The 25760-nt window shown below is 40.1% G+C and overlaps 1 protein-coding gene across 1 annotated transcript in view; it reads left to right on the top strand.

Annotated features, from left to right (window-relative positions):
* The first annotated feature begins 1866 nt into the window (after positions 1–1866).
* The window catches only part of LOC150079141 (uncharacterized), a 73617-nt gene continuing 49723 nt past the window's right edge, over positions 1867–25760 (top strand). Inside the window, exon 1 of the mRNA XM_090382968.1 lies at positions 1867–1920. Within this exon, the coding sequence (XP_090239094.1) occupies positions 1867–1920 (54 nt within the window). The remainder of the gene's footprint in view (positions 1921–25760) is intronic.

Here is a 25760-nt window from a genome sequence, read left to right as displayed (position 1 = left end):
TTGGGCAGTAATCAAGTTCCTGTTCCTGCATTTGAGAACATTGATGAAGAAATAAAAGCTGTGTGTGGACAGAATTGTCCATCCTATGACATTGTAAAAAAAGTGGAAACAGGAGTTCCAGTGCGGTCGTACAAGTGTCTTTGACGAGCCAAGAGAAGGAAGGCCATCAACATCCACAGAGAGTGAGACGATTGCAAAGGTTGAGCAGCTGGTGCTGAGTGACATACGTGTGACAATTAATTTAATCGCAAATGTAGTGGGCATTAGTTATGGGTCTGCTCACAGCATTTTACATGACTATCTGCACATGTATAAGGTCTCTTCACGATGGGTTCCAAGATTGCTTACGCCTTTGCAGAAACCATTGCCACCACCAACTTTGTTGCCCAGCGCGGCTTCGAACTACTGCAGCACCCACCCTATTCTCTGACCTAGCACCGTCAGACGTCTTCTTCTTGTTTCGAGAAATTGAGAAACCATTGCGTGGACGCCGCTTTGATTCGTCTCAGGAAGTCATCAATGACGTGGAATCGTGGTTTAAGGCAAAAAGTGCGGACGTCTATGATCAAGGCATTAAGCATCGAGTGAAAAAACAACTTGAGAATCCCGTCGATGACGGTGGAATCTTTATGGGCCGTTTCACAAAACGGCTGAGTTAGTCGGTCTCAGGCAAGGTATCGTGGTTTTTCTCTGGGAAACTCTGGTTTTCCATCCAGAAAACAGAAAATCGACATCACAACACACGGATTTACAGACAATATACGCGGAACAATATGGCCTCTGTCACTGATGCTCGCAAAACTCTATTTCAACAACATCTGAAGTGAAAATCCTTAATGTAAAGAAATATTCTGTTTACACTTTGGGACGCTACATCGTGTCACAGGAGTTAACAATGTAGATTGTAGGGAATAGATTCATATTACATGTAGAATGAAATATGCGCTCCGTGGAATGTTTATGGGCGAAGATTTATACGAAATATGACTCTTTCTAAAAATGATTTCATAAAATAAAACATGCTGGTTTATTAAGAAATCATTTCTTCCCATTGTTAGCTGTAATAACAAAATTTATGAATGTGACATTTTACTAATGTATAACACAGTTCCGAAAATAGCATAATACAAATTTATTTATAGTTTATTGTTCTCAGGTAACACATTTCTTTCACAGCTTAAACCATTAATATTATAGCAATATTACTGTACTGTAATATTATAGTAATAATGATGTCTCGAATATCTATGGAATGCAATCATCACTTTATTTAAAACAAAAGATATGCGTATTTGTTTTTCTATGGGCTCTTGATGAAAAGTTTGCAGAGGTGTGTCCGAGTCCATCTTAATAATAAAATTATTTTTAATAAAATATTATGTGGCGCCATCCAGTAGCAGTAAAGATTTTTAAAAAAATGCCACCCCTTCTAGTAGCATAGTATTTTGATGTAAGGTGCCACCGGTGGTTCCCCACATTTGCGCCATGGTGAAACATAGTACTACTGTAATATAAAATGTAATTCAAATTATTTTATTAGAGTCACCCCAAACTGCTTCTATATACCCATATGTGTATTGTGCTGTAAATTGCATGTTCTCTGGTCGATTTATCTGTTTTGCTGGACGAAACACCCCAGTTTCTGTGAAAAAAAAAAAAAAAAAAACCTTGCTATCAGACCGACTAACTCAGCCGCGGAGTGAAAAAAGCCCATTAAAGTTCCTCACGTCATCGACAGGATTCGAATCCGAGCCTTTTCCGCCCGGTGTGGGGGGAACGGTGACGATACTACTGTGCTACCGCGCAGAAACGTGTAATTTTTTATTTGTGTAATGTAACGTTATGTTTTGTTGTGTGTCTGGCTACATGGCCACAGGGTCCCTAGTGGAACCCTACGTTGCTCGCCGCCATCACTTGGAGGTGAGTCGGGGTCGCCTGAGCTTCCTGGATGGAACCAAGTAAAAAAAAAAAACAGTGTATGCAAGAGGGTGGTAGCAGGTGGAAATATGGAAGATGAAGAGAAGAGCTCCTTCCAGGTGTCAATGGAACAAGGCTCCATCAGGCGAAAGGGCGATTGAGATATTCCGCAGAGTGGGCAGGAAAGGCGTGCAGCAAGGGAGCAGCATGTTGATGCAACCAACATGCTGTTCCCTTGCTGTATGTTGGTCTCACTGTTCCTACCTGCTCTATGGGTTAGCATGGTCCTACCAATGACAGGGGGAGGAGACAAGAGATAAACTTCGTGTAACCGTGCGATGTATATCCAGTTATAAGGTCAAATGCAGTCAGGTCGATGTAGTAGAAAATTCAGGTAGGTCAATGTAGGGTTTGCAGTTCATCCATGGTAAGTCTAGCCGAAGCTAGAGCAAGTCGAGTCCAGCTAAGAGGTCTTTTGTATCTTGAGATCTACGGAGGTATTAGCAGTGTATTACCTGATGAGTCCAGGTGCAAAATTTGGTTGTCATATTCTGGGGTAATGAAGGCGTCCCTGCTGGGCATCTGTGGATCCTGTGTAGTTATTGAGCCTTCTAGGTATCAGCAACTTGCAAAGCTGCAGAGGTCAGTCATCTGACAGGTAGAGATATCGGTGTTTAATTATGGTTCAAGTGGAGATCTCAACTGGGAAGATTGGTCAGGTGCCACAGGGTCGAAAATGGAGAAAATGTCTTAAGCAAACTTGGCGAGGGCATTATAATATTCGTGGTCTAAGATGAACTAGTGTTTGGTCCCTTGAGGGAAAATATGAACAGCTGTGATAAGTATCGTCCTTAGGTCATCATAAATTGGGCAATGGTAAATGGTGAGTGCCCAGTTTTCTGAGGTGTTGCATGTACACAATGGGTCCTGAGTGATTCCAATGCTTACAAGTTTGGATTTTAATGATCTGTGTGCTGTAATAAGAAATGTTACATGTAACCAAGGGGAAAACCAGAAAGAAGGCTCGGAGTGAGTAATTGTGACTTAAGGCAGGAAAGACTTGTGATGGTGCTTTTCGGTGAGTTATCCCATCTGGATGCCATTGTTGTGGAAGGCATTCATCTAGCCTCTTGGTTTCCTGTTTGAAATCATTAGACCGGTATATGGCGAAATCTAGAGGGGTTGTCGGAACAGCCTTTCTTCATCTGTAAAGTGTAAAGTGTAAAGTGTGTTTAGGGTCAAGCGGCACCAGGGGTTTCCCCCATCTCTGCGTAGTTTACATTGTGGGTGAACCAGTTGACTGGAAAAGCCAGAGATTCAAAAGTGTATGGACTTTGTATATGTGTGATGCCTTGTAGTGGAACCACAGTGAGCAACCTCCAGGTCGAACGGGATGGTACCAGCAAGGACCTAGAGCACCGCTGTGCTAATTGTGCAGTATGCTCTGGATATGGTAAGTAGCATGGCATGGCATGTCTCGGATTGATTGCAGCTTGGCTACATTATTGGCAAGTATGGCCCTGTGGCATCAAGCCCCAGCAGCATATGTAACAATCGGGAAGAATATGGCTTTCAAGATGGCCAGAGAAGCCCCCAGTCCCAAAGATTCTTTTGATTAGGGCAGTATATTTAGGAGGGGTGATCATTTAATTCGCAGACCGGTGAAAGATTTTATGTTTACCGTACAAACTTTCCATAACTGCCGCTAGAGGTGCTTTCCCTGATCGCTACTGAGCAGACTGTGTGCGCATGCCAGTACTTGTCCAGCTAGTGTTGCGTGAAGAGAGTTTTTTTAACCGCGTGTCACTGACGATCACTGTTCAAATGCATGACGAACATATATTGAACAGTAATATGTGATTCGTTTTTATGTCAGATGGGTTTACATATGCATCAGAAACAATTAAAGTGATAAATGAAGCGAATGGTAATGGGTGCCTTGGTAGCACGGCCATATGCCGGTGTGATCGAACTTTCAGGTGCGAAGTGGTTTCTCCATCAAGACCTCATACAGCTAATATTGTGTAGGCAGCGACCGCTACCATAGATGCAGAGGTACTCCCACATCCCCCTTATTCACCGACTTCTCGCACTCAACCATCCTTTTTATCCACTGCAGCAAAGCAAGCTTTTCGAATACCTACTACACAGTAGAATTACAGTACATTATAATGCAGCAAATTTATTCTCTACAAGCCAATATGGTTTCAAACAAGGATGCTCAACAGTTGACACACTCCAGAATATTCTCACAACTGCCACAAACTCAAAGAGAAAATATTTCCTGATTATTGCCATAGACTTTGCTGGGGCGTTCGACTCACTCTGGTGGCCGAGCGTCCTCAGCCGACTAAAACGTGCCTGTCTTCCAGGAAACCTTTATAACACCATAAGAAGCTACCTCACAGCCAGAGAAATAAATGTCAATGCACCATACTGTAGAGTCAAACGCCAGGTTTACAGGGGCTGTCCCCAAGGCTCAGTACTGCGGCCGCTCCTTTGGAATGTTGTACTTGATGACTTCCTCACCACTAACCGGAATGAAGTTATCTCCCAGGCCTATACAGATGATCTGATCCTGGCCGTGTCTGCAGACTGCAGAGCGCAACTAGAAAATTCTGCAAATCAGGCTCTCTCGATATTACAAAACTGGGCAAGGGATCATAATCTTGAAATCTCTCTAATGAAGACTAATTGCATCTTACTGAAAGTGTCCCTCAGAAGACGTCCACAAATTAAGATAAACGAGACCACAATACGTTTCACTACTGAATTGAAATATCTATTATTATTATTACTATGTCTAGGGTGGCACCTAGACTTCCGTCTATCTCCACCTGATAAACTGAATTTGTGCAGAACCTCTGCAAAACAGACCTGTGTCGCAGGTCTCTTCGCCACCAGGGAACAGCTAGCACCTGCACAACTGCTCCCTAATGGCCGCCCATAGTCACTTGGTACTGGGCCTGATCTACTATTTTAACAGTGCCTCATGCACAAAAATCCCGCACCCACCGGAAGTAGTGCTATACCGGTGGGTGCCAGCAATCCCGCTCCCAGGCTGCGGCGCCTCCGTAGCCAGGTGGGAAGGAGCAGCAGTGCGTAGCACACGCTTCTTGATTAGACCGGGGTTCGAGCCCGTCACCACCAAATATGGACGATGCGGAAAGGTCAGGGAATGACCACCGCATTTCCCGGAGCAATATGGCCTTAGTTGCTAATGCGCCTAAAAACCAAACAAAACAAAAATCCCAGGCTGCCCACACCTGAGAGCCAGCAAAAATAAAAATAAATAAATAATAAAATAATAAAATAATAATAATAAAAAAAAATTATATACATATACACATATACACATATACACACACACACACACACACACACACACACACACACGCGCATATACATACAATATAAACAAACTAAAAAAAACAACAACCAGATAATCAAAGTGTATATAACCAAATCTTAATTAGTAAGCATTAAATTATTCCAATGTCTTTGCCGTTGAAAAACAGTTACACAGAACTCTTCCAGTGCTTGAAATTTATCCTGATTAGCAATAAGATCACTTTCACAGCCTCTAACCAAATTACCAATCTTCACTTTTAGCCTTTCTCTAAGTTCAACATACAAACTACAATCATATAATAAATGACTCCAAGTCTCAGGTTGATCGCAAGTACATAAAGGAGAGCTGACTAGACCAAAGTAATGTAGTTTAAAATTTAATGAGCCATGGCCAGTTAAAATAAACGATGTTACCATAGAAGGAAAAAAACATTTGTTGTTACTATCATAAGTAAATTTAACTGTTGGAATAAACAATCTAGTCACCTCCCCAGTTACGCTAAGATCCCATCTCTGTTGCCATACCATATACCAATCAACTGTGTTAGAACATTTTTCTTAGCTTTAGCTATCTCTATAGTGACATCAGATGTAATATTCATAAAAAAACCACTATGCCTTTTTTTAAGTAATAACAAAGGGCCCGATACACAATGTACAAGTCTAGAGGCAAATGCCCGGCCAAAACCTGCATAGCATTCGTTGAGACTGTTCTGCACAAACTAGAAATAACATAAAGCATTGATAATTGATAATTGATAATTTATGTATCCCTATTTTGTGTTACAATTGTTGGGAGATAACAGCAAGAAGAGAGGGAGAACACATAAGCCAGACGCTTTTTAGGGGGTGTTCCCTTTGAAAAAGATAACAATAAAACCAGATACACCATGAATCGGACATGTTTCTACATTCCATTACAAAGACTTCGTAAACCAACCACACATGTCGCGTGGTTAACAACAGTACTTATAATTACATTGTGAGTACTTTTACAATAACAAGTATGAAAGAAAAAAATTATGAAATAATTGCGTAGAGTGTTACAAGCTTTTTGACGGCTATTCCTTCAACTTGTTTACATAATTTCCAAACTGGTATGCATTGTGGAAAGTTCAGGAGTTGAGTGGAAGGTGATTTAGATCAAACATCCCTGGTGATGTGTTCAGTTAGGAGCTTCTTGAACCTGTTTAGTGAAATAGCATTTTTGATATTTTCAGGAAGATTATTCCAGGTTTTTGCGCCTCTGTATTTTATATTTTTCTGACCTATGGCTTTTCTAAAAAGTGGAACCTTCAGGTTCGCTTCATTTCTTAAATTATATCTTATTCCTTCTTCTTCTGTTGTTATAAAAACGGATCTGAAGAGAGGAGGAAATTTTGGAATTTTCAAAGCATTGTAGACAAAGACCGCCTCAGCTTTTTGTATCAGTTGGTAGATGCTTAAGAGTCTCGCTTGACTCTTACAATTGACAAGTGAATTGATTCTAGCAAGGTTATCTTGACTGGTCGTACCCCATGAGATGATTCCATATGTGAAGTGAGGCTGTATTAAGGAAAGGAATACTAGTCTGAGAAGGGAAGGAGGTACCCAGGCAGAGGCTCGGGTGAGTATTCCTGCTCGTGACGAAGTCTTCTTTTGTAAGGTGATCATTTGTTTATCCCAACTCAGCTTGTCATCTAGTCAGATTCCTAGAAACTTGGTATCATTCACCCTTTCGAGTTGTTTTCCTTTGTATGTTATTTCGAAATCAATATTTAATGGTTTATTTTTCGTCCTAAACACCATATATTTGGATTTTTCTGGGTTTAGTATAAGCTGATTCTTTTGTAGCCAACTATGCATTTCAGAGAGCAGGGCAGAGACCTTGCATTGAAGTTGGTTAGGGTCTTTATCAGTGATTAGAATGGAAATGTCATCGCCATACCCTACTAGGTTGGAAGATGGAAGATGAGAGAGAAATTCATTAATGTAAAGAACAAATAGGATAGGTCCGAGAAGTGAGCCTCGAGGTACTCCACTGGTGAAATAAGAAATGTCTGAAAAAGACTAGTTTGTTTTAACGACAAATGGCCTATCAGTAAGGTAGTCTTCAAGGAGAAGGTTAATTTTTCCTCTCAAGCCAAGATTGTTGAGCTTGTTGAGTAGGATATTATGATTTATGCAGTCAAAAGCTTTTGATAGGTCTAGAAACAGTGCTATTGCATAGTGACCCTTTTCAAGACAGTCGGTGATCCTAGAGCAGAAGTCAACAATTGCCAGGTCAGTGGATCTTTTTGAACGATAAGCGTACTGTTGTTGATGGATAAGCTGATTGACTTCCAGAAAGCCCATGAGTCTGCCGTGAAGAATTTTTCGAATAATTTTGCAAAAACTGAGAGTAGAGCTATTGGACGAAAATTGTTGATAGAGTTGCAATCTTTCCCCTTAGGAACAGGAACAATGACTGCTTTTTTGAATTGAGACGGGAATTTACCAGATTGAAAGCAAAGATTGTAAATATACTTCAGTGGTGTTAGAACTGAGTTCAGGACCTTTTTCAGCAGAGCAGGAGATATTTCAGCAGAGCAGGAGATATTTCATCAAAGCCAGGGGCTCCCTTTTCTTTTAATTGATGCCCTGCTTCTAAAATCTCTTGATCTGAGAGCGGAGCGAGAAAAACGAGCTCCTCATTGAGTGCTTGACAGATTCTGTCGTTGCATTATCTCTAGAGTCAACTTCGTCTTTAAAAAGGTTATTCACACTTGAGATAAAGTGGTAATCACTTTATCTCAAGTGTGAAGATTACAGAAGGCTGCGGCTTTTTCCTGGTCATCTGAGATGAGTATCTCGTTCTCAACTACATCTCCAACGTAGCTCTGTGATTTCGTTTTCCTTCCAGGTAGTAGCTTGTCCAAGACTGTCCACTTTTCCTTGCTTGTAATGACGCCTTTAAGTTGAGAACAATAATATTTCCTTTTCTCCGACCTAATACTGTCGGTGACTTTGTTTCTGTACGTTGTGTATTTGTTTTTTTTCCCCTCCTTTCCTGTTTCTCTAGCAATTCGTTCAGGTTTGTCCCTTTTCTTTAGCATGTTACAAATTTTATTTGAGATAAATGGGCATAATTTCCGTCTTGGCCTAGTGGTCTTTTTATTCCCTGGGATCCTGATGTATGACGCGCATTTTTCGTAACTATTTAGGATATGCTCATAGAAGAAGTTCGTCGCAATTTCAGGATCATCTGTAGCAATCACCCCATCCCACGAAGACTGCTGGAGATCATAGCAGAGCTGATTGAGAGAGCCTGAAGTCACAGATCTGTAAGTGTGCATGATCTCTTCCACAATTTCTTCATTTTCAATTACCATTAAGATGGGACGATGATCAGAAATGGTTGCATCCAGTACTGCATAGGTTAGTGAGCATTCCCCAATTGCGAAGTCAAGAAGGCAATTGTGGGACTCTCCCATTCTAGTCGGGATAATTCCGTCAGTGAGAAGAGAAAAACCATCAGAAGAAATGACATCTAGGAGGTCTTGCACTTGAGAGGAAGAGCTTTGAAGAGCATTGAGCGCTGAATCGATAACAATTTCTGTTTAAATTTAACGTTAGTAACGCTGAAGTACCAGGCTGATGCTTCGTACGCAACTATGGGTAAGAAGACTGCCTTGTAGTATAAATTTAAAACTCTCTCCTTTTCAACCCCCAATCTGACCTAGTTAATCGAATTATTTCTGCAGTAAATTTGTTAACTTTTTCATGTAAGTAATTTAAATGTGGAAAAAACGATAATCTACCATCAATTCTTATACCTAGATATTTCACTTCAGATACTGGGGGAATCTGCCCCCCCCCCTTAATTAAAGCTTTTGGCGGTCGCGCATAATTTAGTTTCCCCTTAAGAAGAAGAATCATAACAGTTTTAGTTGTAGATATCAATAGTTTATGCAGATTAGCCCATGACTTTCTAATACCTGGGCCACACTTATTTCAAGCACAGACCTGGATTTACCAGTAACACATAAAACCAAAACATCTGCTTAAGCAATCTTAAGTACTAAGTTCCAAAAAAGTGGGCCCAATACAGACCCCTGAGGACACCCTCTCGAAAGATTCTTATTAAACTGTAAATGCTTAGATTTCAGTATAATTTTTCTACCATACAAATAACTCTGTATCGTTCTATGCATTAAGTCTGGACATTGCATACCCCTTAATACAAACAGAATACTCTCATGCACACCTTGTCAAAAGCTTCAGTAAAATCTATAAAGATGGCTAACACATACTTATCCTCTGCCTGGTTGGTGAAATTCATGAGATCATTAATGGCATCCTCCGTAGAATGCCCTCTCTTGAAACCATGCTGCTAAGCTAAGGTGGTAGTGACTTTCATCAACCGGTGAAATACCACCACTTTGCTTATTGGAGGCTTGAAGTGGTGAAACCCATGTTTAGTCTCTAGAGCAAAGTTTCCGGCATCCCCCCCTCCCCCCATACTTCTCCTTCAACCCATGCACGGTACTAAGTACTATAGGTTTTGATACCTTTCGTGTTTGGGGTTTTCATAAAAAAAAAAAAAAAAGGTAGGGTCAAACCATTTTTATCCATGACTTGGTTCAGTCTTAAAAATAACAATCTTTCAAAAACTTGGCCAAGTTTAGCCAATAACGAAATTGGTCTATACCCTCTTGGGTCATTTGATTTTTTACCCAGCTTAACTAACAGCTTGGTCAAACCAACTTTCCAGATCCCAGGAAAGGTACCTTGAAGTAAGCATTTATTATATAAGTTTAACAAAATGTTAGGATAAAACTCAATCACTTTAAGAACAGCGATATTCTCTACTAAATCGATCCCCGGAGCTTTGGAAATGTTAATTTTCTTAGGAACGGCTCTCAATTCCTCTAAAGTAAATAAGCTAATATCAACAGACCCAAGGTATGTTACATTAGAGTCCTTGATACCTTCTTGCTCTGTTATCTCCCCCCTTCTTCCTCATGAGGAAACAACTCCGATGTTATTGCCTGCACTGTTGTAATCCAATCAGTTGTTTCCACACCATTGACAATTACTGTATTCATTATCTCTCCAGGTCTAGATACTGAAATATCTAGGAATAATCCTGGACTCTACTTACATTCCTTCCACATTCTAAACACTTGGAGGCAAAGTTAAGGAACTATACTGCCTTGGTCGCCAGAGTTACGCGGCGGGATTGGGGCCTCAACCGCCGCACTCTCTCGCTGTTCTACAAAGCAGTATTTCTACCGGCGATTACATACGCTCCAGGGATATGGTATCCGTGGATACCATATCCCTGGAGCGAAAATAGAGCAAAAATAGCAGTAAACAGAAAGAAGCTTGAAACTATTCAAAGATTTATCCTCCTTACCCTTACCAGGGCCTGCCGTACTGTCAGCACCCATGCCCTTCAGGTGCTGGCAGGCGCCCTTCCTTTGGACCTGTAGGTGATACGTTGCGGGTTCCTCTACCAACTATCAAAAGGCACATCGGTGACGTTCATGGACCACACCATTGACCCACTAACAACTTGAATGCTGAAAAGAAGCGCCTTAGCCTCCATTTACAGCAGACATGGCAAGATAGATGGGCTAACTCTACTAAAGGATATCACTAGGAAATTTACTCCACATATGAACAAGATATATCCCAAGTCTCCGTCATGGTTTTCCCCCGGCCTGTAAGAAACTTTCATGCTAACAGGTCACGGATCCATCGGAGCCAAACTCTCAAGTCTTGGAATTATTGATGATCCCCTCTGCCACTGTGGAGAGCTGGACTCACCTAATGTATGACTGCCCTTTGTGTGAGGACCTTCGCTGCATTCTGATTACCAGAATTAACTTCAATCCAAAACTCCAGGAGCATTACTTGTTGGACAGCGACAGAGAGTACAAGGCCTTCTCGCAATACTACCAGGAGCTCTTCACAAGAAGAAGATCCCTACCTCTGTAACGAACGTACACCTGACTAACTCGTCTTGCTCAAATTCAAGCAGGACTGTCAACGACTACCATTGATATTGGGACGGGACCTCTGTCCCATGAATGACAACACTGTTTTGGACCTTCCTGATTTAGGCTCTTCACAAACTGTGATATTATGCAGCTCTGCTGATCCAGTGACCAAATGGACGGAAGCCGTGAAACTGCCCCCAAAATCAGACTGCAGTGAACATACATCTCTAATTTTGACTTAACAAACGGGATAAATTCTAGGAGAGACCCGTACTAGGTTCAGTTACACAGTCCAGTGATAACCACACACTTGACGACCAGACCTGAAAGCTCCGAACTCGTAGTAACAAGTATACATCGGGCAGGACACATTACGTACAGTCCCAAGTGTGACAGCCTCGCCAGACTCTGAAAAAGAAGACAAGATGGGACGGGACCTTCGTCCCAGGTATGACACTCAAAAGCACAGCTCAGTTGCTGCCGTTAAGCTTTCCTTGCCATGTTCCCTTGCGTGGTTCTTTTCCTCCACCACCCAGGTGAGGGGAGAGGTTACTTCTGGTCGCCTGCCCCCTCGTCATCCCTCTTTTCCTTCTGGTGGTGCATGGGCCTGCTCCACTGTTTTGGGGTCATCTTCTCTATGGACCCCTTATCTCTGTCTTTTCCCCAGCCTTCAGTCTCCCTCCTCCTTTTATAACTTATAACCAGCGTCCGAACCAGCTCGAAATTGCCTGAGCCCTACACCTAAAAACTTAATAACAACATGAAAACGCATAACCAGTAATCTTTTTGGCTAACCCCTATCTGCAGCTTTTTTTTTTTTTTTTTTTTTTTAGGTCCTAGCCACTGAAATCTCAGGAAATTAGGTGGCAAGACCTGCCAGAGTAAATATGATGCTGGTGTACCTGGTCTGCCTCCACGGGGCAGAGTGTGGACAACGTTGGAACCCATTAGGGGCCCAGCGGCTAAATGACCAGAGGAACAACGGTACACAACACTACATATATACAAAATCCATATACTTTTAAACCTCTGGCATTGACAGTGTTCTGTGTCACACCAGCAATGTATACTACGCGGAGATAGGGGAAACCCCTGGTGCCATTCGACACTAAACACACCCTACACTCTACTGTAGCAACTTGCCCTTAATGCCGTACTGCTCCAATTTGTACAGTAGTCTTCCATGTGCCATAGTATCAAAAGCTTTCCTAAAATCCAAGTACTGTATATGATATCAAAATTATTATTTGCAACCAGTTCCTTTGTGATCACATAATAGTACGCAATCAAATTCTTCAGACAAGACTTTCCCTTAATAAACCCATGCTGTGTCTGAATTGCAACTGCAATATTATTATTATTATTATTTCTCTCTGATTGGGGATTCCCCCTCATGATGGGAATTACTACCAAGTACACAGGGTGGTTGTTGTTATGTCTGGTGTTACTCTTGGTAGAGGTACTCTCTGACCATCCTACAGGTGTTCAGGATTGCGACTGTCTGGAGTTCCTGGTAGGTGTTAGCTGGGAGACCTATTGCTGCTGGCTGTTATGTACGGTTTTTGGCACCATACTGGTGGTTGACACGATGATTGAGATCGTCATTACTTGTTTCATATGCCACATCTATTTGATCTCCTGTCTTAGGTCCGTGTACTTCCTAATTTTTTCCCCATGGGTTTTTTGCAGGTTGCCAGTATTGGGTAGCGCTATGTCAATCAGATAGGTAGCGTTTTCCTTCTTGTCCACAAGGGTTATGTCCGGTCTGTTATGCGGGATTATCTTATCCGCTATTATGTCGCGGTCCTCCCAGTACAGCATGTGGGTTGCAGTCTCTAGTATTGCCAGGGGTTCGTGCTTGTAGTACGGTATAATTTCTTTGTTCAACTGGTATTTACTTGCTAGCTTCTGATGTATTATCCTGGATACCTGGTATTGTCTATGAGTGTACTCAGTCTGGGTGATCACCTTGCAATCTGCTGTGATGTTTAGAATCGTTTCTGAGGCTAGAGGGCATCGTCAACATTTGTCATCGGATACTCCGGGCTCGTTGATGATGTATTTTCTATAGTTTCTGGTGTTGATTACCAGGTCTTAGATGGCGAGCATGAATCTTTACGTCTCAGGGACGAGCATCCCGCTCGTGAGCCATGCATTGGAAGCAATTTTATCTATGTAATCTTGTTGTATTCCTTCTGGTTAGCAATTGCAGTTTCCTGTTACTCGACGAGGTTTATCAGGCCCCTTCCTCCATCTTTCCGAGCAGGTTTCAGTCTCCCCACGGCTGGCTTTGGGTGGTGTTGGCGGCTCTTGGTCATCATTGTCCTTGTCTTTCTCTTATTATTATTATTAGCCATATGGTGCAGGGAAGCCTGAGGTTTATGTGGTCTGTGCTACTACAGTGGTATCGTCACCGTCCTCCCCACATCGGGTGGAAAAGGCCCAGGTTCGAATCCCGTCGATGACGCGAGGAACTTTAATGGGCGTTTTTCAGTTCGTGGCTGAGTTAATTGGCCTCAGGCGTTGATAGCACGGTTTTTCTCCCGGCAAAACAGGCAAATCGACAATAAAACACACGCAATTTGCAGACACAAATACAGATTAATGTTTTCAATTACGGGCAACGCTAAAATAATAATTTGATAAATTGAGGCTTATGCTGCACCAGTCAAAAAAAAAAAATTCTGAATTACCCGAGAGAGAGAGAGAGAGAGAGAGAGAGAGAGAGAGAGAGAGAGAGAGAGAGAGAGAGAAGAGAATCACGAAGAATGATGATAGGCTCAGGAACCTGGGTGCGCAAGCCCATACTCCCCAAATGTGAGCCCCTGATTTTGTCTAGATGATCATGCCATGCATTGTTTCCTTAACCAGTGCCTCCATTATTTTCCCTGAAACAGAAATTAAAGTAACAGGTCTGCAATTACTCACATCACCCTGCGATCCCCTCTTTGTGAATTTGGAACACATTTTCACATCTCCAGTCCATGGGATCTCCCCTGAGTCCAAGGAAGTTTTCATAATTATGGCAAGGGTTTGCTTACTTCCTTTGCTGCTTACTTTAATATAAATGGAAATATCCCATCCATCCAGGTACCTTTCTTATGTTCAATTTCGAAAGTTTCTCCAATCAGTTATTACAAAATTTCGATTTTGTTTCAGTTATTACAAAATCATTTAGATCCCTGCCAGAATCTGATAAACTTCCGGCATTCACCTCCCTGAATAACACCTCATGTGTAATTGTAGATACAACCTACTCATTCAGTTTATCAGCTACCTCAGCATGTGCACCAACAATCGAACCATCGATGTAAAGTGGAACAATTTGATTCATCCTTCTAGAGTTTCATCCTTCCTTCTAGAGTTTACATAACTAAAGAATTCATTACTGTTTTTCTTTGCATCGTTGCCAATCATTTCTCGTAATCTGCCTTTGCTTGTATAACGTTCTTTGTGACTTGATTACAGACTATCTTATATATACTATAGGCATCTGTTCTGATAATTTATACCCGTCTCATGCATTTTCTTCTCTGCCACGAATCTGACTCGGTCATTTGACATTCATTTAGGCCTATACCTTGAACAGTATTTCTTAATTGGTATGAAAAGCCTAGTAGCTTCCAAGAATAATTCCTTGAATGCTTCCCATTTCGAATTTCTTGTTGGTAACATCATAAATTTGTCCCACTGTATAGAATTAAAAAAAAAAAAAAAAACTCTGAGACAACTGTAGTCACCTTTACGAGTGCAAAAGCCTTTGAGCCTGTTCTGACTATTCAAGGCTTTATATATCTCAATCGGATCATCTCGCAGGTGCATAGTCTCCTGATGCTGCGACTTTATTATTATTATTATTTGCCATATTTTGCAAGGAAGCCTAAGACTTATGCTGCACCAGCCGGAAAAAAAGAAAATAATAATTCTGAATTCCCCGAGAGAGAGAGAGAGAGAGAGAGAGAGAGAGAGAGAGAGAGAGAGAGAGAGAGAGAGAGAGAGATGTAAAGAAAGAGAAGAATGACGACATCCAGGCTCAGGACCCTGGATGTGTCAAGCTCATCCTCACCAGATGTTTTTTGCATAACTTAATCCTCTCTTGGTAAGAGCACCCCTTTGTTCCTCTCATTAATCTTGTTGCCCTTCTCTGTACTCGTACTAGCAACTCTAGATCCTTCCTAAAATGAGACCTACAGACCTGTACACAGTACTGAAGGTGTTGCGTGACCACTGCCTTATACAAGAGGATAATCACTTCCTTGTCTGTGCTGGCAAAATTCCTATATATATCATTGACAAAATTCCATGACCTGTTCTGGAAGCCCGTCTGCACTGCTCAGAGAACTTCATATCTGTCATAGTCTTCATATCTTCATAGTCCACGTAGAACAGTGTCCATTTATTACCACGCTGACGTTTCCTACTCAGCCATCGTTTTATCCATTGCAGAACTTGCCCTTAATGCCATACCGCTCCAATTTGTAAAGCTGTCTTTCTTGTGCAACAGTATCAAAAGCTTTGCCGACCGGGCTACCCGGGGTGGGTAAAGTACCTGCCTGGTAATCCAAAGGTCGCGGGTTCGAATCCCGCCTCGGGCTTGGATCAAAGTACTGCAAAAACCTTGGGAGGTGCATTATGGCCACAGATGCCGGCGCGCCAACAACTACCAAAAAAAAAAAAAAAAAAATCAAAAGCTTTCCTGAAATCCAAGTACGTATATGATATCAAAATTAATTTTTGCATCCATTTCCTTTCTGACCACATCGTACTATCCAAACAAATTGTTCAGACAAGATTTCCCCTTTGCAAACCCATGGTGTGTCTGAACTATCACTCCAGTCTTGTCTAGTTGATCCTGCATCACTTCTTTAACCAATAACTGCATTATTTTCACTGGAACAGAAGTTATACTAACAGGTCTATAACTATTTGTGTCACCCTTTGAATCCCCTTTATGAATTGGGGATACATTTGCACATCTCCTTTATGGGGACCTCCCCTGAATCTAAGGATGCTCTTATAATTATGGCTAAGGATTTGTTAACTTCTCTCGCTGCATCCTTCAATATGACTGGATAGATTCCGTCTTCCCCAGTACCTTCTGTTTCAGTACGTCTTCCCCAGTTTTTTCTGTTTAACTTCAACAATTTCTCGTCCACTTTATTCTTCAATATTACAAAATCGTTTAGCTCCCTATTAGAGTTTAGTAAACCTCTGTCCTCCCCTTCTTTACAGAATTGCCATGTGTGAATGTAGATGCAAAATACTCATTCAGTTTGTCAGCTATCTGAGCGTGATCATCAACAGTGAAATCATCAACATCAAGCGGACCAATCTGATTCATCCCTTCCTTCTAGAATTTCCATAAGTAAGGAAATCTTTGTTGTTTTTCTTTGCATCGTTTGCCAATGATTGCTCGTAATCAGCCTTCGATTGCCTAACCCTCTTTTTGGCTTGCGTACAGACTAGCTTATATCTGACATAGGCTTCTGTGTCACCCGATAATTTATATGCATCCCACACATTTTTCTTCTCTGCCACGAGCCTCATTAGTTAATCTGACATCCATCAAGGTCTAAATCGTGAATGGTATTTCTTAGATGGTATGAAAAGCCTAGTTAGTAGCTTCCAAGATTAATTCCTTCTAGGCTTCCCAGTTGAACGCCCTATTTTTAACCTCATCCGTTGATCGCACCGTACAGAATTTAATAACTGTCTGAGACCCCTTTAGTCACCTTTATGAAATCAAAAACCATTCCCTTTACTCTTGGTAGTTACATCTTTAAGTAAGTCCCATCAGTACACCGTGATCACTATCATCTAGTGGTTCCGTTATCTGCAATTTTTTATGCATGAATAATCATTGCTGATAATCAGTTCAAGAGGATTACTTCCTCTGGTTGCTCGTCGAACGTGAACGTGTTGCTGTAGAAAACAATCCGCCAATAAAGGTTCAAAATCTTCTTAGCGTGAGAGTGACCAAACCACAAGTTCGAGTGAATATCCGGATAATTAAAATCTCTCATTACAAGCCATTCTGATTTACTGGCCCACTCTATTTCTCTGCACAACTGTTCGTTGTTCTCATCAGAGTCATTCGGCCTATAACACACTCCTACTCTCATTTTCCCTTTCCCAGTGTTTATGTCACACGAAACAGACTCAACATTGCACTGGCCACTCATGGCAACTGGATGCACTTCCTTTGATTTTATATGTTTCTTAGCTAACAGCATAATCCCTCCTCCCTTCTTATCCTGTCTATCCTTTCTGTACACATTGTACCCCCCAAATTCCAATTCTCCACTGCTTATATCTGTGTAACACCATGTCTCTGATGTCCTAACAATATCTGCCTTTGATGTCTTGATCAGCACTTCAAATTCACCGAATTTATTTACTATAGTTCTAGCCTTTCTGTACATGCAAGTATATATATGTTTAGATTGGACTGCAGGAAGTTTTATTTTAGCCAGCGAGTTATAAATTACTGGAATAAGTTGCCTTCATGGGTGGTAGAGGCCGACAGTTTGGGGAAATTCAAAGGTCATCTGGATAGTACTTTCGGGTAAGGGAAGCGCATAGGATGATAGGTTTAATTTCCTTTTTATTTTATTTTTTTTTATTTATTAATTATTATTATTTAGTTATTTATTTTATTTATTTATTTATTTTTTGTTTTATCATTGTTTTGTTCGGATTTTTTTTTTTTTTTTTTTTGGCTGGTGCAGCATAAGCCATAGGCTTTCTTGCACCATGCGGCCGTTACTAATACTAATACTAATACAGTACTAATATTCACCTGTTCTTACTTTTATTTACCCTAACACAAACATGTATTTACTTGTTCCATGATGACTCCCAGCAGCTCTTGAAATCCCCAGAACGTGCTGTCTAGGCTGCTGCTCATTAGAATAGAAGCAGTGCAAGAATAACTTTCGCTTCTGACTGCGCTTACTGTTATTCTTTTATTCTTTGAATCCCCCCCCCCCCCAAGCTAGCAGTTTTCCGACACACCTAATAGTAATGTGTGTGTGTACAGCCTGTGATTGGCACACACATTGTGCTTTAAATTCGAATGATGTATTCGGAATACTGTCGGCATAATTACAAATGTTTACAATTTTTTAAGAGAATCTGCCTGAAGAATTTAACTGTTAAGTGCGAAAATAACAGAACTCTTACCGACTCAGAAAGCAGTAAAGGTCAGGAAACTTTGGGAAACTCGCTGTGTTGAGAGCACCACGGAATTCTATACTTTTTGGAAATACTGCCTGCAGTAGTTTTTGTGGTGGATGATATAATTAGCACCAATACTGTCAGTATCCATGAATGCCCAGTCACTATCCGCAGCAATTTGCAAATTTGTTGTGCTTAAGAATTTTGACAACGTTTTTAGCCATCACACTACAATTTTAAATTCAACTGCAAAGCATTAATGTTGACTTCTGTAAGGCAATTGCAGTGGTAGAAATTGCTAAAACGGCGTTGAATAGATTAAGAGAAAATTCAGAAACTGAATTTAGAATTATATTTGACCAGACCAAAAGTAATTCCGAAAGTTTAGACGTGGAAATACAAATTCCAAGAGTCAGAAATGTGGAACAAAACCGAGTTAATTTGACCGATCTGATAGACTATTTTCGAGTGAATACATTTTTACCCTATCTTGGCTATCTGATTTCAAAGTTAGATTCACAATTTTCTAAAGATAATACCATAGCAGTGGCGCGTTATCCTGTAGAAAAAAGAATACATCTGCCTAGGGCTCACGGTCAGAGAAGGGCTCCAAAATCACTGTTTCAAAAACTCATTGCTGTTTTTTGCTAATATTTTTTTAGTGGCTTTTAACAGAAACTGAATTTTCTACCTGCCAGCGCCAATGAACTTTACTTGAAGGTTAATTTTAAAATTACGTTTTTTTTTTTTTTTTTTTTTCAAAAATGGTTTTACCGATTTTGATGAAATTTTATATTTAGTTCTTATGTCATATAATTTGTTTGTTTTGTTGTCACAATTAAATGAAATTGAAAATATTCTTTATTAGTTTTTTCTTTAGATGGGGCCCCCAAATTCCATTTTGTCTTGGGCTCCATGAAGGTATAACGCACGCCACTGTACCATAGCTGTATCCAAATTGTAAAAAATAATTTCCAAATATTATTTTGATTCGGACACAACAGATGAAGAGATACGGGATGCAGCAAAAACATATGAATCCGATTTACCATCCCTTATAGAGGTACTTCATGGAGAATTGAAACTATAGAGGGAATTCTGGATACAGACATTCGAAAAAGTCGATACATCAATTACAAATTACAGATTACAGCAGCTTACAGATTTGCGTCTATGTTTCCAAACGTCGACTGCCTATTGAAAATTCTTTGTGTAATACCAGTTATTACTTCAACAGCAGAGCGATCTTTTAGTTCGTTGAAAATAATTAAAACCTACTTGAGATCAACAATGGATCAGATAGGACTCAATGGTTTGGCCATGCTCAATATAAATAAAAATATTGAGATAACCCCTGAAGAGGTTCAAAATATATTGCCAGAACACATTCGCGAAAACTGCATTTAGAGTACATGTAAACTTGTTCTCTTCTTTCATTTCAAAGAACTGAATAACATTTTATAAAACAAACTTTGTGACTTTCACTGCTACACCTCATAAAATTGTAGGGTAAACATATAAATATTAATTTTCATGTTCCTTATAATTTATATTGAGTTACTTATTTATTTATCACTCGACTCACAAACGCTTTTATATAACATAACTTTATACATCTTTTTTTAAATTAGTTTTTAAAATTTGGTATAAATTTATATCCTTATAAAGATATAAAGATTTTTAGAAGGATATAAGCACAGAGTGTAAGATAAGGTAGCAATAGAGTTATGGGTTCGTATCATGGTGCCTGTCATCCTCCTGTCATTTTTTTTCTGGATCTACCAGTGAATGGGTAGCATGATTTTTTGTCCCGGAAACGGGTTTTTCGTCCGCAAACAGCAAATCGACCACAAACAGCACACAATTGCAAACTATTATACAAATTTTTTTTGTATATGGCCCAATATGGGCCAGGTTGCTGTACGCTTACAACAACCAATTAACCAGCTTTTCATTTCTGTTAATGACAGAATATGAAAAAATAATTTAATTTAAGAAAAAAGAATTGAAAGCGCCTGAAATGTAACTCAGTGAGTAATATTTCAGGCGCGTTTTTTTTTTTTTTTTTTTTTTTTTTTATGCTTACATTAACTTGTGTTAGCTGGCTTCTGGTAGCATCCCGATTTTCGTGTTCGGAATACGTCTTGTCTTCATTTTTATCACTAAAAATTTGGTCACCCGAGTTTATATTTTTTTTTTTTTTTGTTATTTGCCCTAATGTTATTATTATTATTACTAGCAATATAGTGCAAGGAAGCCTGAGGCTTATGCTGCACCAGCTAAAAAAATTTCCAAGTTACCCTGAGAGAGAGAGAGAGAGAGAAGGGAATCACCAAGAAAGAGAAGAATGATGATATCCAGCTCAGGACCCTGGGTGTGCCAAGCCCATACTCACCAGATGTGAACCCCTGGGGTTGAAACACAAGTTATCACACGATGTGCTCTCACAATGATGTATGGCTGAAATTTTAATTTAAAAGCTTTTCTAGTAACACTTTATGTAAAGTTAGAGAAAGTTTCACTAACTTTGAACCAGAAAGATAGCGCAAAGATTCTTTTTTCTTTACACCTGTCAAGTGTAGCGCGACTATAGGCGGGTTGTTATAAATATTGTACTAATATTTAAATTAAATGTACTAATAATATTAAATTTATTTTCAGGATCATAATCAGTATGAAAATGACTTAATAATAACTAAAAGGAACAGCACTGATTATTTTAAAAGCAACAATGAAGATTCAACACAAGCCATTTTATCCAATTTTATTCTGACTTTTCATTGTTCCTTCACTGCTAAAAGTTCCAGTGTGCGTTAAAATTTATTATTAAATTGGAGTTTAAGAAGATGTGGGTAAGATGCATTTTGCTGGATTTTGGTATTTCTTAATTGACCATTTTGTAGTTAGCCACTTTTATTTATTTTTTATGGTTCCTCTATATACGTTGTTCTCCCTCTATATATATACACAGTACTTTCTTAGGTAACCTATTCAAGAATAGTGAAAAATGCTTGTAACAGAATTATGGCTTTTATAATGATAATCATATTCAAAGGTTGACTTCTGCTTTATGGATTTTCTTATTTTGAAGCAATTGAATGTTTTAGGTTTCAGTTTACAAGATAGCATATTGAAGAGTATTGTCCCATATCTTACATGTATAAATTAACTGCAAAAGTAGGTAGTTCGTGCATGCGTCCCGGCTTTCAGTTATTTTCCGCGCATTGCAAACTGTCCCAGAAAATGCCCCGGATTGGATATATAGCCTCCATACATAATGCAAATCATATGCATTATGTTTGACGGGAACCGATGGTACAACGGAAAGAGTTTTTTTTTCGGTAGTAAATAAGCTGTGGACGTCAACAAAAGCACGATTCTGTAGAAACGCTGAAAGCATTACTACAATCAAAGGGCAATTTTGCTAATTCTTGTGAAGAATTTTACGAAGAAATAGCAAATAATGCTATTAAGAAAATTAATAGCAATTAAGAAAAATTTACTCAGCGGAGAAATATATTGAATTATATTATTTAATTTCTCGGTAAAGATTTAGTACTCGGTGCACCTTTCAAAATGGCGGCAGTGGTTAAAATCGGCAACTCGTTTTCCTATTTTAAAACAGCTGGAAGAGGGGGAATAAACACCCCAAGACCGCCGTTTTAAAATCGGCAACTCGTTTTCCTATTTTAAAACAGCTGGAAGAGGGGGAATAAACACCCCAAGACCATTGCCTCGTCGGCGAGCATAGAAGGGTGCACCGAGTACTAAATGTTAGCCAATTTCTCTTGTTTTTATTGTTAAAAGAAGTATGTATTATTATTATTTCACAAAAAAAAAAATGTTTTTTTCACTAAACAAAAATTAAAATCGGTTAAAAACATGACCCATCTAATAAGTGTTTTTTTTCCTTCTAATTACAACAAATTTTCTCAGTTTACGTCCTTCTGCAACTTTCTTTTCGTACGTAGCGTAACAGGAAGGGTACCGTATACTGAATTTCAGCCTTGCTATGCAACCCCCCCCCCCCAAATATAAGGTATTTATTATTTTTTTTTTAAAGTAATATTTTATTTTATAAGTTTAGTTCAAAGAAGGGTATGTATTTATTTTTTATTTTCCCAGGGACTCACATCTGGTGAGTACGGGCTAAGTACACCCAGGGTCCTGAGCTGGATATCACCATTCTGCGGGGCTCACATCTGGTGAGTATGGGCTTGGCAAACCCAGTGTCCTGAGCTGGATATTATCATTCTTCTCTTTCTTGGTGATGCCCCTCTCTCTCTCTCTCTCTCTCTCTCTCTCTCTCTCTCTCTCTCTCACTCACACACACAGGGAGCAACTCGGGAATTTTTTTCTTTTTTGGCTGGTGCAGCATAAGCCTCAGGCTTCCTTGTACCATGTGGCTAGTAATAATAATAATAATTCTTCTCTTTCTTGGTGATTCCTTTCTACTTTTGACTCTCTCTTTCTCAGAGTAAAACCCAATTTTTTTTTTCTTCTTTTGACTGGTGCAGCATAAGCCTCAGGCTTTCTTGCAGGCTCCTCCGTTGCCAGGTGGGCAGGAGCAGCACATGCTTCTTGATTAGACCAGGATTTGAGCCATGACCACCAAATACGGAGGATGTGGAAAGGTCAGGGAATGACCACGGCATAACCCCGGAGCAATATGGCCTTAGTTGCTAATGCTCCTAAAAAAACCAAACAACAACAACAGCTTTCTTGCACCATATGGCTAACAACAACAATAATAATAATAATAATAATAATAACTAGGGGGCTTCGCCCCTACTTGCTGCCCTCGCTTCTTTTAATAATATAAAATTCTTACAGAAGCTTTTGACACCGTGTGTGTCTCTTCCCCAGTTATGAAAATATAAATACATGAATATATATATAAATTTGTTGCTGTAATAAAAATATAAATGCACGAGGCATAATAGAATATGAGCATGAATTAACTATAAAATATCCAGTGTAAATACACCATAGTTTTTTCATAAAAATGAACTACATTCGTAGTTCATTGGATATCGATGGTTCAACCGTTGATGATCCTGCTCAGGTAGCTAACAAACTAAATGAATATTTTGCATCGACATTCACACATGAGAAGTTGTTCAGTGAGGGGAATGCCAGAGGTGTATTCAACTCTGGCAGTAAGCTAGATAATCTTGTAATAACTGAGAGTAAAGTGGAGGAGAAATTGTTGAAGATAAACACAAGAAAGGCACCTGAGGTGGATGGGATCTATCCAGTTATATTAAAGGAGGCAGCAAAGGAAGTAAGCAAACCCTTAGCCATAATTATGAGAGCTTCCTTGGAATCAGGGGAGGTACTCATAGACTGGAGATGTGCAAATGTGACCCCAATTCACAAAGGAGGATCAAAGGCTGACACAAGTAATTATAGACCTGTGAGTTTAACTTCTGTTCCAGGAAATTAATGGAGGCACTGGTTAAAGAAGCACTGCAGGATCATCTAGACAAGACTTCAGTTATAGCTCAGACACAGCATGGTTTTGTTAAGGGGAGGTCTTGCCTGACCAATTTGATTAGATACTATGATGTAATCACAAAAGAACTGGATGCAGGGAATAACTTTGATATTATATATTTGGATCTTAGAAAGGCTTTTGATACTGTTGCACATGGAAGACTGCTGCACAAATTGGAGCAGTGTGGCATTGGAGGCAAATTGCTGCTATGGATAAAGGGGTGGTTGAGGGGGAGAAGACAGAGAATGGTAATCAATGGACACTGCTCATCGTGGACTAATGTTATTAGTGGGGTCCCTCAGGATTCATTGTTGGGTCCATTATTGTTTTCTGTATTTATAAATAATATTGATGATGGTATATCAAGCTTAATGTCCAAGTTTGCAGACGATACAAAGGTTGGCAGGGTTGTTAAGGACACTACTGATGCTATGCTGCTGCAACAGGATCTGGAAAGGTTGAGCAGATGGGCTGATAGGTGGCAAATGAAGTTTAACATTGACAAATGTAAAGTACTACATATGGGAAACAGCAACCCCAGAGCAATGTATTAATTCTGTGGTACTACACTGACAGTGGTAGAGAATGAAAAGGAGATGGGGGTAATTGTGCAGGCAGATATGAAGTTCTCTGAGCAGTGCAGACAGGCTGCAAGAGTAGCTCATGGTGTGTTATCAATGATTTACAGGAATTTTTCTAGCAGGGATAAGGAGGTGATTATTCCCATGTATAAGGCAATGGTCAGGCCACACCTCGAGTACTGTATACAGGTCTGGAGGCCTCATTTCAAGAAGGATGTAGAGCTGCTGGAACGAGTACAGAGAAGGGCAACAAGATTATTGAATGGAACAAAGGGGTGCTCTTACAAAGAAAGGCTTAAGTTTTGCAAATTACAGTGTCTGGAGGCTAGGCACCGGCGAGGTGATCTGATAGAGGTGTACAAAGCCTTGAATGGTTTGAGCATACTCAATGCTGATGGGATTCTGCCTCTTGCTCAGAATAATCACCCGAGAGGGCATAAATTCAAATTGAGGAAAGACAGATGTAGGATAGACGTGCGGAAATTTGCCTTTAGCCAGCGGGTGGTTGGTTGGTGGAACAGACTTCCATCCCTTGTTGTGGAAGTTGATAGCCTAAATAAATTTAAGGTTCAGCTGGACAGGTATTTCGAACGAACGGAGAGGTGAATGGGAGGTTTTTTTTTTTTTTTGGCTGATGCTGCAATAAGCCTGCTTTCTTGCATCATATGCCTCTACTAATGCTAATGCTAGTGTAAATGCAAAGGCATCGATTTAATTGTATCTCATATTGTAACTACCTTCACAACGAGTTATCATGTATTGCACTACCTTGAATAAGTGTAACCCCGAGGGGCTCATATCTGGTGAGTATGGGCTTGGCACACCTAGGATCCTGAGCTGGATATCATCATTCTTGTCTTTCTTGGTGATTCCCTTACTTCTGACACTCTCTCTCTCTCTCTCTCTGGGTAACCCAGGATTTTTTTTTTTTTGGCTGGTGCAGCAAAAGCCTCAGGCTTCCTTGCACTATATCGCTAATGATAATAATAAAAAAAGTAACGCTTCCCTAATAGAGAAGACTATTGTTATTTATTCTCAGTGGGCACAACCACCACCACCCAAATGGCACCATTTCAAGGCTTGTTGGCCTATGGTTGATGGACGGACAGGTACGCTGGTGTTGCAATCATGCCAACCAAGTTGTGAAGTGATTCCACAATATGAGAGATGGATTCTGTACACCTTTTGGCCTCTCTCCTATTGTGGAATCATATTACAACTGGGTTGGCATGATTGCAACACCAGTGTACCTGCCCACCCATCGATGATAGGTCA

This window comes from Mastigoproctus giganteus, chromosome 10 (genome assembly GCF_048544385.1).
Source record: "Mastigoproctus giganteus isolate SK-2022 chromosome 10, ASM4854438v1, whole genome shotgun sequence".
Lineage (NCBI taxonomy): Eukaryota > Metazoa > Arthropoda > Arachnida > Uropygi > Thelyphonidae > Mastigoproctus > Mastigoproctus giganteus.
The sequence above is the reverse complement of the archived record's forward strand: the minus strand, read 5'-3'. Positions and strand labels throughout refer to the sequence as shown.